Source organism: Tetrao urogallus (assembly GCF_951394365.1).
Source record: "Tetrao urogallus genome assembly, chromosome: 5".
NCBI classification, from domain to species: Eukaryota; Metazoa; Chordata; class Aves; order Galliformes; family Phasianidae; genus Tetrao; species Tetrao urogallus.
The window spans coordinates 58,135,718-58,150,059 of NC_136818.1; the positions used below are offsets into that span (position 1 = coordinate 58,135,718).

The following is a 14,342-nucleotide window of genomic DNA, read 5'->3' on the forward strand; positions in this document are numbered from 1 at the left end:
TACTGGCACCTGGCAAAGGTGAAAGAGCCAAAACTGCAGCTGCCCTGGTCAAATGTGCTCAGAGAACTTCAGTGATTAGTTTGGATGGCACGGAATTATAGTACCATAATATATATTAATGAGCAATACTACAGAGTAATTGGTTGACTCTGCTCTCTTTTGAATTTTAGTCTCTGGGCTACATCTTGAATTTCTTGCTCCAGCTTTTATGAATTCCAAGAGGCTGAGCATCTGAGTAAGAGATGTAGGATTTACCTTCTGATTACTGACTGGCCCACATGTAATGTATCTGTTAAGTATAATCACCCCTGGGTAAACATTCCCAGATGAAGAAAGCATGGAATGAGAGCATATGAAAGTGGTGACAATACTGAGATAAAAACGGGAATTTATCACCCTCCCTGATTTTACCTTCAAATGGACACATCTATATTTTACAGTGTAACTTCTTACCTTTGAAAAAAAATAATTATTATTTAGTGACACTGTTTCTATTTGACAGAAATTCCAAGCGGAAAATACATTAAAAATATTTAAATATTTCTGAAAGACTGTGAAAGTTTAAAACTTTTAAATCCTTACTCAGTATCAAACTAAATTTTAAATTCCATCTGGGGAATAGAAACATCATGTTTTAGCTTGTACTAGCCAAACTAGTGCTAAACAGATAAAATAGGAATTTGCAATTTGCTCTGCCTGAAAAAGCGTTGATGGTTCAGCAGAGACATATTCCTGATCACAGCTTCTTTTCTCAGAAGAGGAGGCTGTAATTGAAAAACAAAGCAAAACAAAAACAAACACAGATAAGTTTATAAGGCAAACGTGGATTACTGTAGAGTATGGAGAAAATGACCTTCCGAAGTTAAAAGGGGAAGCGGAAATACCCAATAATTGAAATGTCATAGAAAGAATGGAGCTGGTAAGAAAAAGCAAATATTTAAAGATGGGAAATATTTAACAAGTCACTGGATTAATTTCTCTGCCAAGTTCATCAGAATCAAACACACTTCTGTTTGAAGTAATGGACATCAGGTAGAATCTGAATAACCTCATGGGTATAAAACAACCTTGGGGGCCTCTTCAGCTCAGATGCATTTATTCAGAAGTTTTAATGCAGAAGTCCTGCCAGTGATTGCATATTTTTTAACGAGGTAGATCCACCTTGGTGAAGAAAAATAACAACTGGAATTTATTAAAGAAAGTTCTAATTGCTGTGCAGATATTCCCAACTTTTACTGCTTACTCTGATGGAGTGCTGCTCCTAACAGAATCCAGCTCTTTTATTTCAAAGAATCCCAGTGGTAAGTATGAGATGCTCCTGTCACTTGACATACACATGATTTATGTCCCCTCAGGGAGCTGTTCTGAGTTTTGCTCTTCTCCTTCACTGGTTTCTCACCATGTCTTCTTTGTGGAAATATCACTGAGATTAAGCTAAGAATCACAAATTAAGATCAGACTGAGATTTTTAAGGTGATTCCTCCTGTTTTGTTCATCTCCAGTCTAATTGCAAGCAAATAATGTCTATGCTCATGTCTTCAGTGTACTGACTCAAACTGTAGTTCTCCTCAAATTATGAACAGCCTCGTTTTCTAAAGGTTAGAGTCTTACAAGGATATAACTTCATTAAAACAAAATAGGCTGGAAATAAGTCTCCAGACAGAGACTGCAAAATGCTCTGAAATGACTAAGAATTCCCATTCCCCCTAATTCTTCCTAATGACACAGTGGGAATGAAGCCGTGCAATGGGATGGATGGAGGCTTGCTGCACAGCCCTCAGCACCTCTCTCCCCATTCCCTTGGAGACAGCCAAGCAATGAGCGAGCGGTCGGTGCAATGAGGGCTGTGCTCCTCTTTCCTCACCAAAACACAGCACAAGACTGCGTGCACGATGGCTGTACAGTGCTGGATGTCTCCATCTCCACTGGTCCCCTGTGGGCAGGGGAAAGCCTTGGTTGGTATTTTTTTTTCCTAAAATGCTCATCATCCTTGCCTCTATCTTCATGGAATTAATTCCTATTCAAATACTGCTAAAACATCAGCCACATATTTCAGTTCAGACTGAATTTAATCTTTCTGAGAACTAATTTTATGGAGAAACATAAAACACACTAGTCAAGCTATTTAACGTGGCAGTGTATACACACTCCTAATAACGCTAATGACAACATCTGTTCTATGACATTAAATGAAAAAGATGACTTGTAAATGTTTATGGTAGTCCATGATTTAATTTAAACACAACTGAATTGGTTAAATTTACAATTTAAACAGTAGGTCATCTGTATGTACATCCTGTATTTGGACAGTTCCTATATTATCGCTACATTGCTAAAATTAATTTGTTAAAGGACTATATAAATGGCAGTCTTAGCTTGTTGGCTGAGCACTCAATACATGGCATTTTAGTGGCTAGAAGGGGAAAAATAAAACAATCATCTGCATACTTCAGTACTGTAGTAAATGACTGCATTGACAAGGTCACCATGCTAAACTGACATCATCCACACCACATCCAATTTCTAAAAATCCTCCAATATTTTCATGATGTTGTCTGTAAAAACCTCATTAAGTGTCAGACTCTTAGGGTTTTTTCCCTCTTGCCTGTTTAATAAGCAATTTATTTTTTTTTAATTAAGAATTCAGTATGCTTTTAATTTAGGAAAGAAAGCTTGAGTGCTCTGTGTTGTCTGTGGTAACATGGCTAGCTTTATAAAACACCATTTCCTCCTCTTCTGTATCCGTAATTGTATTTCCAAAGGTAACTCTCATTGAATCAGATAACTAGACATTTATTTTGTAATCAGAAGCTAATTAGATTGTTGTTTATAGCATAAGTGATCAATAGCTTTTATTCTGGATCACACAGTGTCACAGCTCTAATAATTTATATTAAATACTGATACTGTAATCCAACCAAATGTATAAAAGCTTCAAAAAGCTACGCGCTATACTGGGAGGTTATTAAAATTCCTGATACTGCTTAAAGTGTTTAATGTGCTGAATACAAATGATATTTTAAAGAAAGCTTTGTGGATCAAAGATGGATTTAATAATTGTAATGTTTATGAATTTGTTTTGAAAATATTTTTAATTGGGTAATGTCAGACTTCTGGATTGTAACACTGTTCATTTCCATTTCAATAGGTTATACTATCAGCTCCTTTTGACATAAAATAATTTGATTTATTTTTTAAATCATGAATCTCGTTATCTTTTTTTCTGTTGTCACTAGTTTTCAATAATTTGATTAGTTTCTACAAGGAGAGCAATAGGAACCACATGGGCTTTGCTGGTAATGATATGCTATATATTTCTTCTCCAAAAGCAGTTCTGACACCTTTGAAAGTAATTTGCAGTTTCTTATCAGCACAGAATTAAAGAGTAATAGTGTCTAATTTGTTATGTTCAGTGGCACAGAGTATCCTAGAATTCTATCACATACGCAGTGCTTTGAAACCTATATCATGTGACCATAATCAAGAGAACATAAGTGAATTCTATAATTTCTGAAAGTGTTTGCCATTAGCTAAGAAAAGGCTCAAAAGATGAACTGGTCAATAGCTTAATGCTCTCTTAGTAAAAGGCCTATTCTGCAGACTCCCAAATTTCACTGTTGTTCATAAAACAGTAATTTGTACCTTACAGTTGTATAGCAAACAACAGATCCAGGCATTTCAAAGCGGGCTTGGGCGGTATTGTGTAAGTCTCAATGTAAATCTGTACATTCAGCATGCTGAACTCTTTGCTTGGTAAAATTATCTCCTACTCCAGGAAAAACAAAAACCGATTACTGTTGATCATTTAGACACAACTGCTCGTAACAGTCACCAAGCCGTCACAGGAAGGAATAAGGACAGCCCTCAGGAGAAACAGTGCCTGTTTGATGACACTTAAAGTTTTAAAGAATCCCTTCCAGGTACCGCAGAAAGTCACCATGAGCCAGCACATGCTGTCAGTGTCACTGAATGAAAGCCAAAGTGATCAAATCACGTATGCTGGCAATATTGCCATCTGAATCATTTAAACATTTACGGAACAGGTCTTGGAAACAGCTCATCATGTCAACAATCCCAGGGGCTGCAGTAAGGACTATGAGGGTGAGAAACGCCTGTCACATGGGTGAGCGTGCATGATGCTGCCTTGTAACTGGATCAACCATCCTTCTGTGCTGGTTTTACAGTCTCAGTAATAAACCACGGTTTAAATGATATCCTACTGCCTTTTTTTTTTTTTTTTTTCCCTCTACAATGTTGTGAGAGCAGTAAGAGAAGTAAGGTGTGACGTTCCTGTAACTTTCTGAGCTGACAGTATCAGCTATATATAAACAGATAGTGTTGTTTTAGTAGAGCAAATAAAATGCCTATCTTTTTTATTGAATGAACAGTATAATAATTGGGCTATATTGTCACAATGGAAGCATAGAAGATCAGTGACTGTACAACTGAAACCCTGCAGCAAATTTTTTTTTCTACTGTTCATCATCGAAGCTTATGAAATGTACGTTTATGGAACTTTCACAATGGCTGCTTCTTGTTAATTTAAAGAATCTTCACCCTTGTTAAGGCTAGATGATTATAATTAAAAGATAAATGTTTTGTTAGAAAGTTCTATGCCACACTATGAGAATTTAACTGAAAGACATACATTATACCTGTATGCGAATTAGAATGGCTTCTCAGCAGGGAACGCAGAATCACTTACAGTACATAAACATTTAAAGAGGAAAATGCTAATACACTGAAAGAGTTTAACATCAGTAGCAACGTATCAAATGAAGTTTCAGAAAGTCCACTCTCTGGGAGAACATTCACCATTAGACAAAAGCCTGGCATCCTTGATAATCTGGAGTTTGAGCAATTTGAAAACCAAAACCATCCAATGAGATAAACAGGATCTTAAAAAAACTACCATCCTCCTTTCTCAGGTAAAGGCCAGAATTAATATAATTATTAAAATAATCCAACCAGATCGCTTCACAGGCAAATTTATACACCGTCTCTTTAAAACACTGCATGCCCAAAAGCCTCTTGGGTTTGGAATGTAGCACTGCACCAAGTATTTCACAAAGCCTCTAAATATCACAAGAAGCTTTTTTAGAGAGAAAAAAAAAATTCCAGCTGACAAACTGTTCTAGCAGGAGTGCCTCAGCTTAGCCCCCAGACCTGGAATTCCAGATAAACAACAGAGGACAGGAAAGAGATTTTTTTTTACATGTCCTTTTGCAATGCAGCTACAAGACGACTGATGAGCTTAGGAACAAAAAGAGTGAGAGTGCAACTGTCATCAGAATGAGTGGTGTGCTTGGATAGAAGCTTGTAGGAAGAGCAAATGAATTCTCCGAGGATATGTGACTGGTGGAGACTCCTGGTGTGTTGTCTTTCCCAATAGCATTCTGCAAGACACAATACTTTCCTTGGTCACCATTACACATTGTCATTGCAAACTATTTAAATCCATGCCATGGAATTCATTTTCTCTTTGTTCATGTCCCACCCTCCACTGTTACCTATCACTGTCACAGATTGGAAGATACAAAAGGCACAGACATTGAACTCAAATGATAACATTTTAAAGTTAAGTTAAAGGATAAAAGCAACATTAATGTATAACATCAGCACAGCACGACTCAGAAACAAGGAATAAAGTATTAAGAGATCCCTACTTTAACAATGGTTCCACATGTAAAACTTCCTGTTGTTAGGGATGGCATATTTCTGAGCCATCAGTGCTTATCCTGCCAGTTTCAGAAAAAAATAAAAGAATGCAACTTCTGCATAGTCAAGACAACAACTTCAATAATTAATTGCTTCTGGATGCCAATAGATAAAATCTAATCCTTGGGATCAGAGAATATGGAGGTTTCCAGCTTATAAATTTTTTTCTTTCTTAAGTCTTCCTTCTCTAATTGTGGTATTTACATGCCTTGTATCATATGCTAGCAACAGTAAAGCAGTAGGCACAGGAAAGTATGCATTTGTACATTAAAGTGAGCCACTTCAGATGGAGGTGTAACATGAATATTTTTCATTGCTCATCATCCTCAGTAAGAAAAATACAGGTATAATCACAGAATCAGAACAAAGAGCATTTTATATTATGGGGCACACCTGTGCTATGAAACACAGAGGATCTGCACTCTTACCTCATTAAGACAGAGTTCTGCATCTACAGATTCATTGGATTTCTGCTTCTTCTGTGCCTATAAACAAACACAAAACTTATTCCCTGTACATTTATACACAGCACAAAACAATTAGATAAATTCACAAGGGTTGTCAAACTCCTATGATTTCAACAGTGATTTGCACACGATTAGCAAATAAACTTTCCCAGTGTAACTGCATGTTTTCCATTCTGATTTGAATTTAGAATAAAACTTTAAGGGTACTCAGTAATTACAATGATGAGAGCTGCCAGCTGCAAAGAACATGTTGTGTTCTGTGGCCCCTTAAAAATGATGCTGGATGTTCATGAGAATAAATGAAATATGACAGTTAATAATTACCATAATATTACTGAATATTTGAAAAAATCTACTATGTTTCCAAGCCTTAGGAAAATGCACAATACGTGAGTATTCTATCTTTCAGACTTGTTGCAAGTTCTTCATGTACGCTTCCTGAAACTTAAACCTAGTTTTAATATCTTGCTTGGCTGCCACAGAGTTTCTTCTGAATGGATACAGATAGAACGTTTAAGGTCTTTTAACACATATACCTGCAAGTCAAAATGAGCTGTTTGTTTACATTATGCTCACTGACTGTTACATATGGAATATTATTAAATGCATGAACATTTTTGATGATCAAAACCTACAGAAAATGAATCTGAAATACCTTCATCCACGTCTTACGATGTGCATACAGTTGGTATTGCTGGATGCTCTCCACACTGGCTCAAGAAGGGAACATTTGCGGTGGCAGCATTGCAGAAAATGAAAACAATAGCATGCACTCTGCGACACCATCAGAAGGTGTTTAGTTGTTTAGAAGGTGTTTAATACTTCCATTGCTCAAGAGAACTTGACTGGGCTGGGAGGCTTTTCGATAATGGTTTTGGCAAAGATGGTTTGGCCTAATGGTCATGTGAGGAAGTGCTAAGCATTCGGATTATACACCTCCCAGAAATTCAGTTCTACACACAACCATTTTGTTTAATATCTGAGAGCCTTTGGTGCTGCCTAGGGATACAAAACATTCTTTGACCTAATTGCTGATTTTAGAATCCAAATGAAAGAACTGAACTACTCATTAAGAAGCACATTTTCATGACACTTTTGTATATAAAATAGATTTACAAGAAACAATTGGAAACCTAAAACAGCTGGGATTTAAGTGAAACAGTTTGGTTATAGTAAGAATGCATATTGTATACATGTCTACAGCTTTAAAATATATGAGAAAATAATACCTCAATTAATTAATAAAAACCCTCCACAAAATCTCTCTTACATATCCTGTCTTCTAATTACTACCATTAATGTGGTTATGGTAAGCATAAATTAAACTATCCAAATGGAAAAAAAATGCCTCAAAGTAAACTTACTGCAAGAAGAAACAACATAGCAGAGCCTTCCTGCTGTGTTTGCAATGATGGTGGTTTCCACACCGACTAGGAAACATTCTTAAATAGCAGCTGGGGAGATTTCAGCTCTCAACTGGATGGCCACAGGAAGATGGATAAAGAAGGAGAAACTGGACTTCGATCCTGATTTTCTTTTATCCTAAACACACTACACTGAAATTGAAGCGAGGGGCTTAAAAGGAGCTATAAGCAGATGTTCAGATCTTAACTGTGTAAACTACAAGGACTTTAAAACCCTCCAATTTAGCACCGAACCTAGACATTCAGTGCTACATTTCCCTGTCCATAGAAGCATCTGCCTATGGGAAGGATTGTTCGTTACTGTGTACACCTGCTCTAGATTTGCAACACTGCGTTAACCACAACCTACTCTTGCTAGCTTGTCACCACACTACAAGTCAACATTTTTCTTCCTCCAGTTCTGTGTTCCTCAGGATAGAAACATCTTTATTTTGTTTATATGTAGTAAAGTCTTCCCTAACTTCATTCAGGCTGAAAAACAATAGTTTACAGCAGCTAAATCATATTTACTTCCGAGGATACTATTTTAAGGGTTAAATTGACAGGCAGAAACAAAACCAACACCAAAAAAATTTTTTTCCAATCATTATGATCAATATTCCCTAGCTTTAGCTTAGGAAGTCGTACTTCTCTTTATTCATAGTAATTTTAACATCAACACTTATTCACTTGCAACCTCTGTTATCAAGTCCTCCTTTCTTAGAATTGGAAAGTAATTTTAATAATCAGGCAGACTTCTCTGCTATTAGAGAGAATAATTTCTCCCATTTAAAAGTACAGCAAAAAATGCATCCTCTTTTTGGGGGGAAAAGGCAGAGGGAAAGAAAAAATATCACTTTGAAGAAGGGATGAGACATTATATGCCAAGTTTCAAATTGGAAGAGTACATTTTTACTGTTGAGTTATAAACCTGTAAAAATGGGTTATAATGGAAATGCTGGCATAGGCTGCAGTACTGTAATACAACAGTGCATCACTAAATCACAAGTAATGGAAAAAGAAAAAGTCATATGTGTTGAAGAGAGTGCTATAGAAAGCATATGTCCTGTAATTATAACCTAAAGGGAAAATTATTTCTTCCTCAGTCTTCTACAAAGGGCTCTGCAAGCACCAGAACTGCTGTATTTGTGCCACAGTGATTGAACACCTGATACGAGGTTAAAAATAAGGACTTGGATGTTGTGATGATTGTCCTGGTGGAAATACAACCAAGCAGGGAGATGCACTTGAATTATGAAGGATGCCCTCAACCACTGGGATACTCCACAACATCTTCCATTATCCTAAAAAATTAAACAACAGAAACCTGTGCCCATCTTCTACAGCTGCAGACAATTCACACAGTGAGCATCTATGCCATCAACAACTGTGGGAAATGAGAGCAGTTTGTTATAAAAGACTAAAGATTGAGCACCAAACCCCCACCTCAGGCCTCCTACCTGCCCGATGAACCAGGCAAGGAGGTTTCCTGAGATGGGTTTGAAGCACCTAATTCTGCAGGAGTAAAATTGCATATGCAAATGGCAAATAAATCAGTATTCAAACTTACTTACAATTATTATTATGTATCATTCAACAAAAGACAAGCTGATAAAAATAATAATAATAATAAAAAAAAAACAGTGAAAGAAAAGCAGCTTAAAATAACTGGTTAAACATATGGAAAGAAGTATGAAATCTCTTTCACTGGGATAAAATAGCATTTGCAAATGACATACTCAGCTGTAACATGCCTCTGACTGTACAATGAGTTATGTGAGATGAGCTGACACTCACATTGGCTTTGCAGGGAACTGTAATTCAGTAATGGGGGCTACTCTGGCAAAGCTGGCCCCATACTGCCAAAATTTTGCACTCACTTAAGCTTTTATATTCTGTAAAAATGAACATCTGCTTTCACAGAGAGTCTTATCTCTGTGGTAGCACAAGCAACACATTATATTTAGATATAATCGTATTCATGCACCTCATGATGAGCTCCTCAGTACATTGTGCATTTTTCACGCAAGCTTAGTTTGGGCCCTCACAACCTTTGGCTTTCAGTGTTCAAACGAAGGCGTTGGGCATGGTAAAGGGTAAGCAGAGAAACCAACTGCATGTCCAGGACAGAAAAAAAATTGTCATGCCTAGAAGCAAAATTTTGCTTCTTTCCTTCTCAGAAAGAAATCAGGATTGAGACCAGGAGAGGAGCTGGTGGATTTATCAAAGAAGAAAGAAATATTGTTTATAGAGGGCTTTCTTATCTAACTTTCATTTAAATACTTACTTAAAATGGAATCTGCGAACCTCCATCTTCCTCATACCCCAATATCTCCTAAATGAGTTTATGTGTACAACTTTGATTGACACATCGTAACCTAGAATTCTCTTGCCCAGCACCTAACAACTATTGCAAGATTTCCCAAACCTAATAACTCTACTTCCCATACCCCACATTCCTCAGCCCCCATCCTTTGCAAACACTATAGGTATGGATTTATTCCCAGAAATGCTGTGTTGTAATTATGAATCCAGCTTCTACAAATCACAGCATTACATGGTTAATAAATGCATTAAACATTAGAGCAGTATCTCACCAGGAGTCCATACTCACATTATTTATAGCTTGTCATCCAGCAGTATTTTTATATATCCACGATAGCATGCACATCTATGTTACTCACAGCAAGCAAAAGGTCTGACTGGGGACTGCTCCAAATGGAGGTAAGCTTTAATTTGGAGGGAGAGGAGGGAAGGAGAAGGATGTAAAGGGAACTGAATGCACTGGACCTGAATGCAAACAGGCACAGAGTGAGCAGCTGAGTTCAGAAACCAGTCCCTTGCTGTCAGCTACACACTTTGGGCCTTACATGCCTTATGGAACTTATTGCTTAGACACTGCAGAGAGAGACAACAGAAGTATCATTATGACAGATATCTGCTGTATGGGTTGCTTTTTTAGATAATTTTAATGAGCGTGCCTCTATCCTCTCCTGAGATGCCTGGTTAGCTTTGCTCATATTAACAAGGCTTTCTGAAAAAGAGGGACAAATTTCCTGGAATACATCCTTCAAATGACCACCCTTCTGAAGTAGCTCTAACAAATGAGGGTGCACGTTCTTTTCTGTTCTTTTCTGGTGTTGATTGGAGAGATTTACTATGCAACTAAGCTGTTTTTCTAACAGCAGGACACAAACAATAAGCAGAGAAATACACAGACTGTAAAAATGCAATCACTTTAAGTCTTCTGTGCACACTAAGTGGTAGGTGCATCTATCACAACTGTCAATGGTATTTTCTTATTAGCACGGTAGTACTGTGCCTCACTGGAGTATAAATTACCTTCAACAAGGAAGAGTTGCAAGAGTAAGCAAAGTGCAGGTCAGAGAGACAGGCCACTAAAACAGGGATCCAATTCAGCACCGAATAATTCTGAAGCCCATACCACAGAGGCAGAGTACAAAGATATTTAAGCTTTTGAAACAATCAGCTTTGCACAAGCCTACAACAAAGAAGTCAGATCCTTTTTTCTGCTTGTTATTCTTTCTCTTTTTCTCTTGTGAATCAATCCTAAAGATGCAAGCTCAAGGCATAAAATTATCGATGGACATTCTGCTCAAAAGCACCACAGTCCTGTTATTCTATTTCATACACTGAATGAAATATTTTAAAAACAAGTATTATCAAGATACTGCTGGTACTAGTCTCTAAATCCACATAGATAATACCCAGCACAGTAAAAATAAAATCACAAGTTCTTCAGCTGAGATGTATTAAATAAAACAAGCCCCTTATCCCCTTGTACCCAAATACGCACTGGGGAAACAGAGTTCTAGAGGCTGCAGTGTTACGCAGTGAGCAGTTTATCAGCCAGTCTGTTCAGATTCCCACATCTCCCAGCATTACAATCCTCACGCAAGGCTTTGCACCCAACTTAAAATGACAACTCTTGCCCTTTTTCTTCTATGAAGGCATGCTTTTTCAGGATTTCCCCCCAAAGCTCTCCCATAGCTGAGCCAGGCAGTGGGGTGCCAGCAACCCCGAGCACTGCTCCATGCCATCAGCCACTCACTGCTCTACCAACTCAACCACTCACAAATCGCAAGTCAGATCTGATCTCAAACCCACAGAAACAGCTTAATGGGCAACACTGCACAGCGGCAGACCTGTCTAGTTCACCTTCAGACAGCTCTGGCTTTCATAAGGTGCATTTTAAACCTCCCCGTACCCCTCAGCTGCTCAGATATTGAACACTATACAAATCTGAGAAACAGACTTAAGAGTTGATAATGTCCAGTGCAGGTATAAGAAAACCCCCTCCCTCCAACCTCTTCAACGTGAAAACAATGAGAATATTTGATAGAGAGGAGGAGATCAGAAATAAGTCTCCCAGAAGGAGCAGAAGCAAGTGGGGAAAAGCGGAAAAATGACCTGCACAGCATGAACATTGCTTGACCATTCCCAGATCCATTATTTTAAAAAAGATGAGGTCTACCTAAGCCCCATCCCTCACTGCACAAATATATATGGCTGGGACAATGCGGCACAAACAGTGTCTAGCAGCAATCTTTTAAGGTTTTACGAAAAACAGATCCTATCAGAAATACCAAACTGATCAAACAGCTTACAAGGACCAGACATGGAGATCTTCAAATATTTATTTCAAGCAATTAGTCTCCCAGCAAGCACAGTACAAAATATGACACAAAGCCAAGTCAACTGAACTGCCTGACTTACCTTTCATGGCAGTACAGTAACATGTTACAATTCTGTTTTCGTGCTCAGTCATTTATTTCTCTAAATAAAAAGGATTTCTGAAGTCCTAGATTCCTCCTTCCTATTTTTAGAGGATATTATGCAATTCTCCTAATATGGTCTTTTTATGGATTTGCCTCAAGCAAATATTTTTGCATTAAGAAGGGCAGAGAAGAAAAACAGAATACTGAAAAGCATAGATGGAATAAGTTTTGTTAATATCTCAATGGCTTAGGCTGCCTAGGCTTTGTTTTTTTCCTCTGTTTATGAAACAGAACAGCCACGTAATCCAAAGACGAGTTGTTTGGGATTTCATTATTAAAGCCCACTCTTCTAGTGATTTACTACAACTATCAACCCAGCGCCATATGCGGTGGTAACAGGTAGCATCTGGCTGTTGTGCACCAAACAGCATCTAAAGAACAGAAACATGAACACGAAGCCATTACTATCCCCGTTACAAAACAACTTCTGCTTTTAATTTTGAACAAAGGTAAGCCGCTGAAGGAGTACAGATCCCACAGCACGTCCCTGGGCTAGAGTGTGTGCCCTTGCGTGTCCAAATATGCAAACAAAGTTGTTCTGTTTGGCAGCAGGTGAAGTGCCTACCTCCCCTATTAGACCAGGCTACGTGGTGCACTGGAGTGTGCTGTAAACACTCCTGAGCAGCTGTCAGCCACGGCTACGATGGGACTGCGAGCAGCTCAGCCAGAACAGCACGGGCCTGCACTGCACTAATGAGCCTTGAAAGAGGCACCACACGAATGCAGGCACCGCGCTGCCTTTCCTATTTCCACGCATGCCGTCACAGGCAGCAGGAGGGCTGGCACCAAGCGTGACTGGCAGGTGATGGGATGGTGTCCAGCCGGGGCCCTGCAAGGAAAAGCTCAGCTGCCTGGGAGACCCGAAGGAGCTACAGGAATAGGGCTCAGCAGGGAAGCGCTGACCATGCATCAGCCTCATGTGGCATCCAGCCTCAAGCTGCCAGGAGGTGGAAGGGAACAGAGGTCATGCATTGCCACCGCACTCGGGCAGCAGGACCAGGGTGCCTTCGTCTGCTTCTGCAGCTGGAGGGAAGGATCAGGCAAGCTTGCCTGAGCAGCAGCCGTCACGAGGCCTGCAGCGCTGAGCAGTGCAAGGAGCGGCCTTCCGTGCTGCACCAACCTGAAGCAATGGATATTATTGCTGGTTTCTTGAGCACTGTATTCACTCATGAATTTTAAAGGGAAGGGGAGAAGAGAACGACCACGAACATCTGCTTTTGGTTAAGAAACTAAGAACATTCAAAATTTCTGTCTTTATTAACCATGTGTGTACGCACGTGCGTGTTGTGCCGGCACAGATACACACGCAACGAAAATGCAGTGGTCAGCCTTTAAAGGGTTTAGAAAACACTTAGGATAACAAGCTATTTGCTTCAATTACAGGGATTCAAAAGCAAAGGCTACAGATATAACCTTGCACAGAAAGGCAGAGGAAATTAGCCTGTTAGCTGAGGTGCCCATCACACATCCCCCCCTTACCCCCCTGTTTTATTTATACCCTTCAATCCCAGTGCATTTGTTTCCTCACATCCGCAGTTACGTGGCTATGACTGAGTCCATTAAACCATGACATGATTTAGAGATTGTTTTTTGCTTTTAAAGTATTTCAATCTTGAACAGCTGTGATTTGGATTAATTAGTGAAATTTTGCATTTTTGGCACAGTCTGCTCTCCAGAAGTGCCACTGAAATAAAAATTTAAAGCATTTTCTCCCTGTTCTCCTAATCCTGTAGCTGAGTTCCGCAGGTGCACAGATGTATCTGTAGAACACAGAGGGCTGAAATTTTAGTGAACTTACTGCAGTACTCGTCTCAGTAGCCATGTTTCTTTTTAGTGCTGAAAATACCACTCAGAATAAAAATATCAGAAAGCTTACTTTTAAGCAATGCAATCAAGTTTACCAAGGTGAGACTACCACAAAAACAGGTTGTGGCACAATGTGTTTCTGAGAGACA

At 38.8% G+C, this 14,342-nt stretch overlaps 1 protein-coding gene across 1 annotated transcript in view; it reads right to left on the bottom strand.

Annotated features, from left to right (window-relative positions):
• Positions 1-5,234: 5,234 nt before the first annotated feature.
• GFRA1 (GDNF family receptor alpha 1) overlaps positions 5,235-14,342 on the bottom strand; it is a gene marked incomplete at both ends in the record, with an annotated part of 135,357 nt that continues 126,249 nt past the window's right edge. Inside the window, 2 exons of the mRNA XM_079535528.1 lie at positions 5,235-5,396; positions 6,147-6,203. Coding sequence (XP_079391654.1) covers positions 5,235-5,396; positions 6,147-6,203 — 219 coding nt within the window. The remainder of the gene's footprint in view (positions 5,397-6,146; positions 6,204-14,342) is intronic.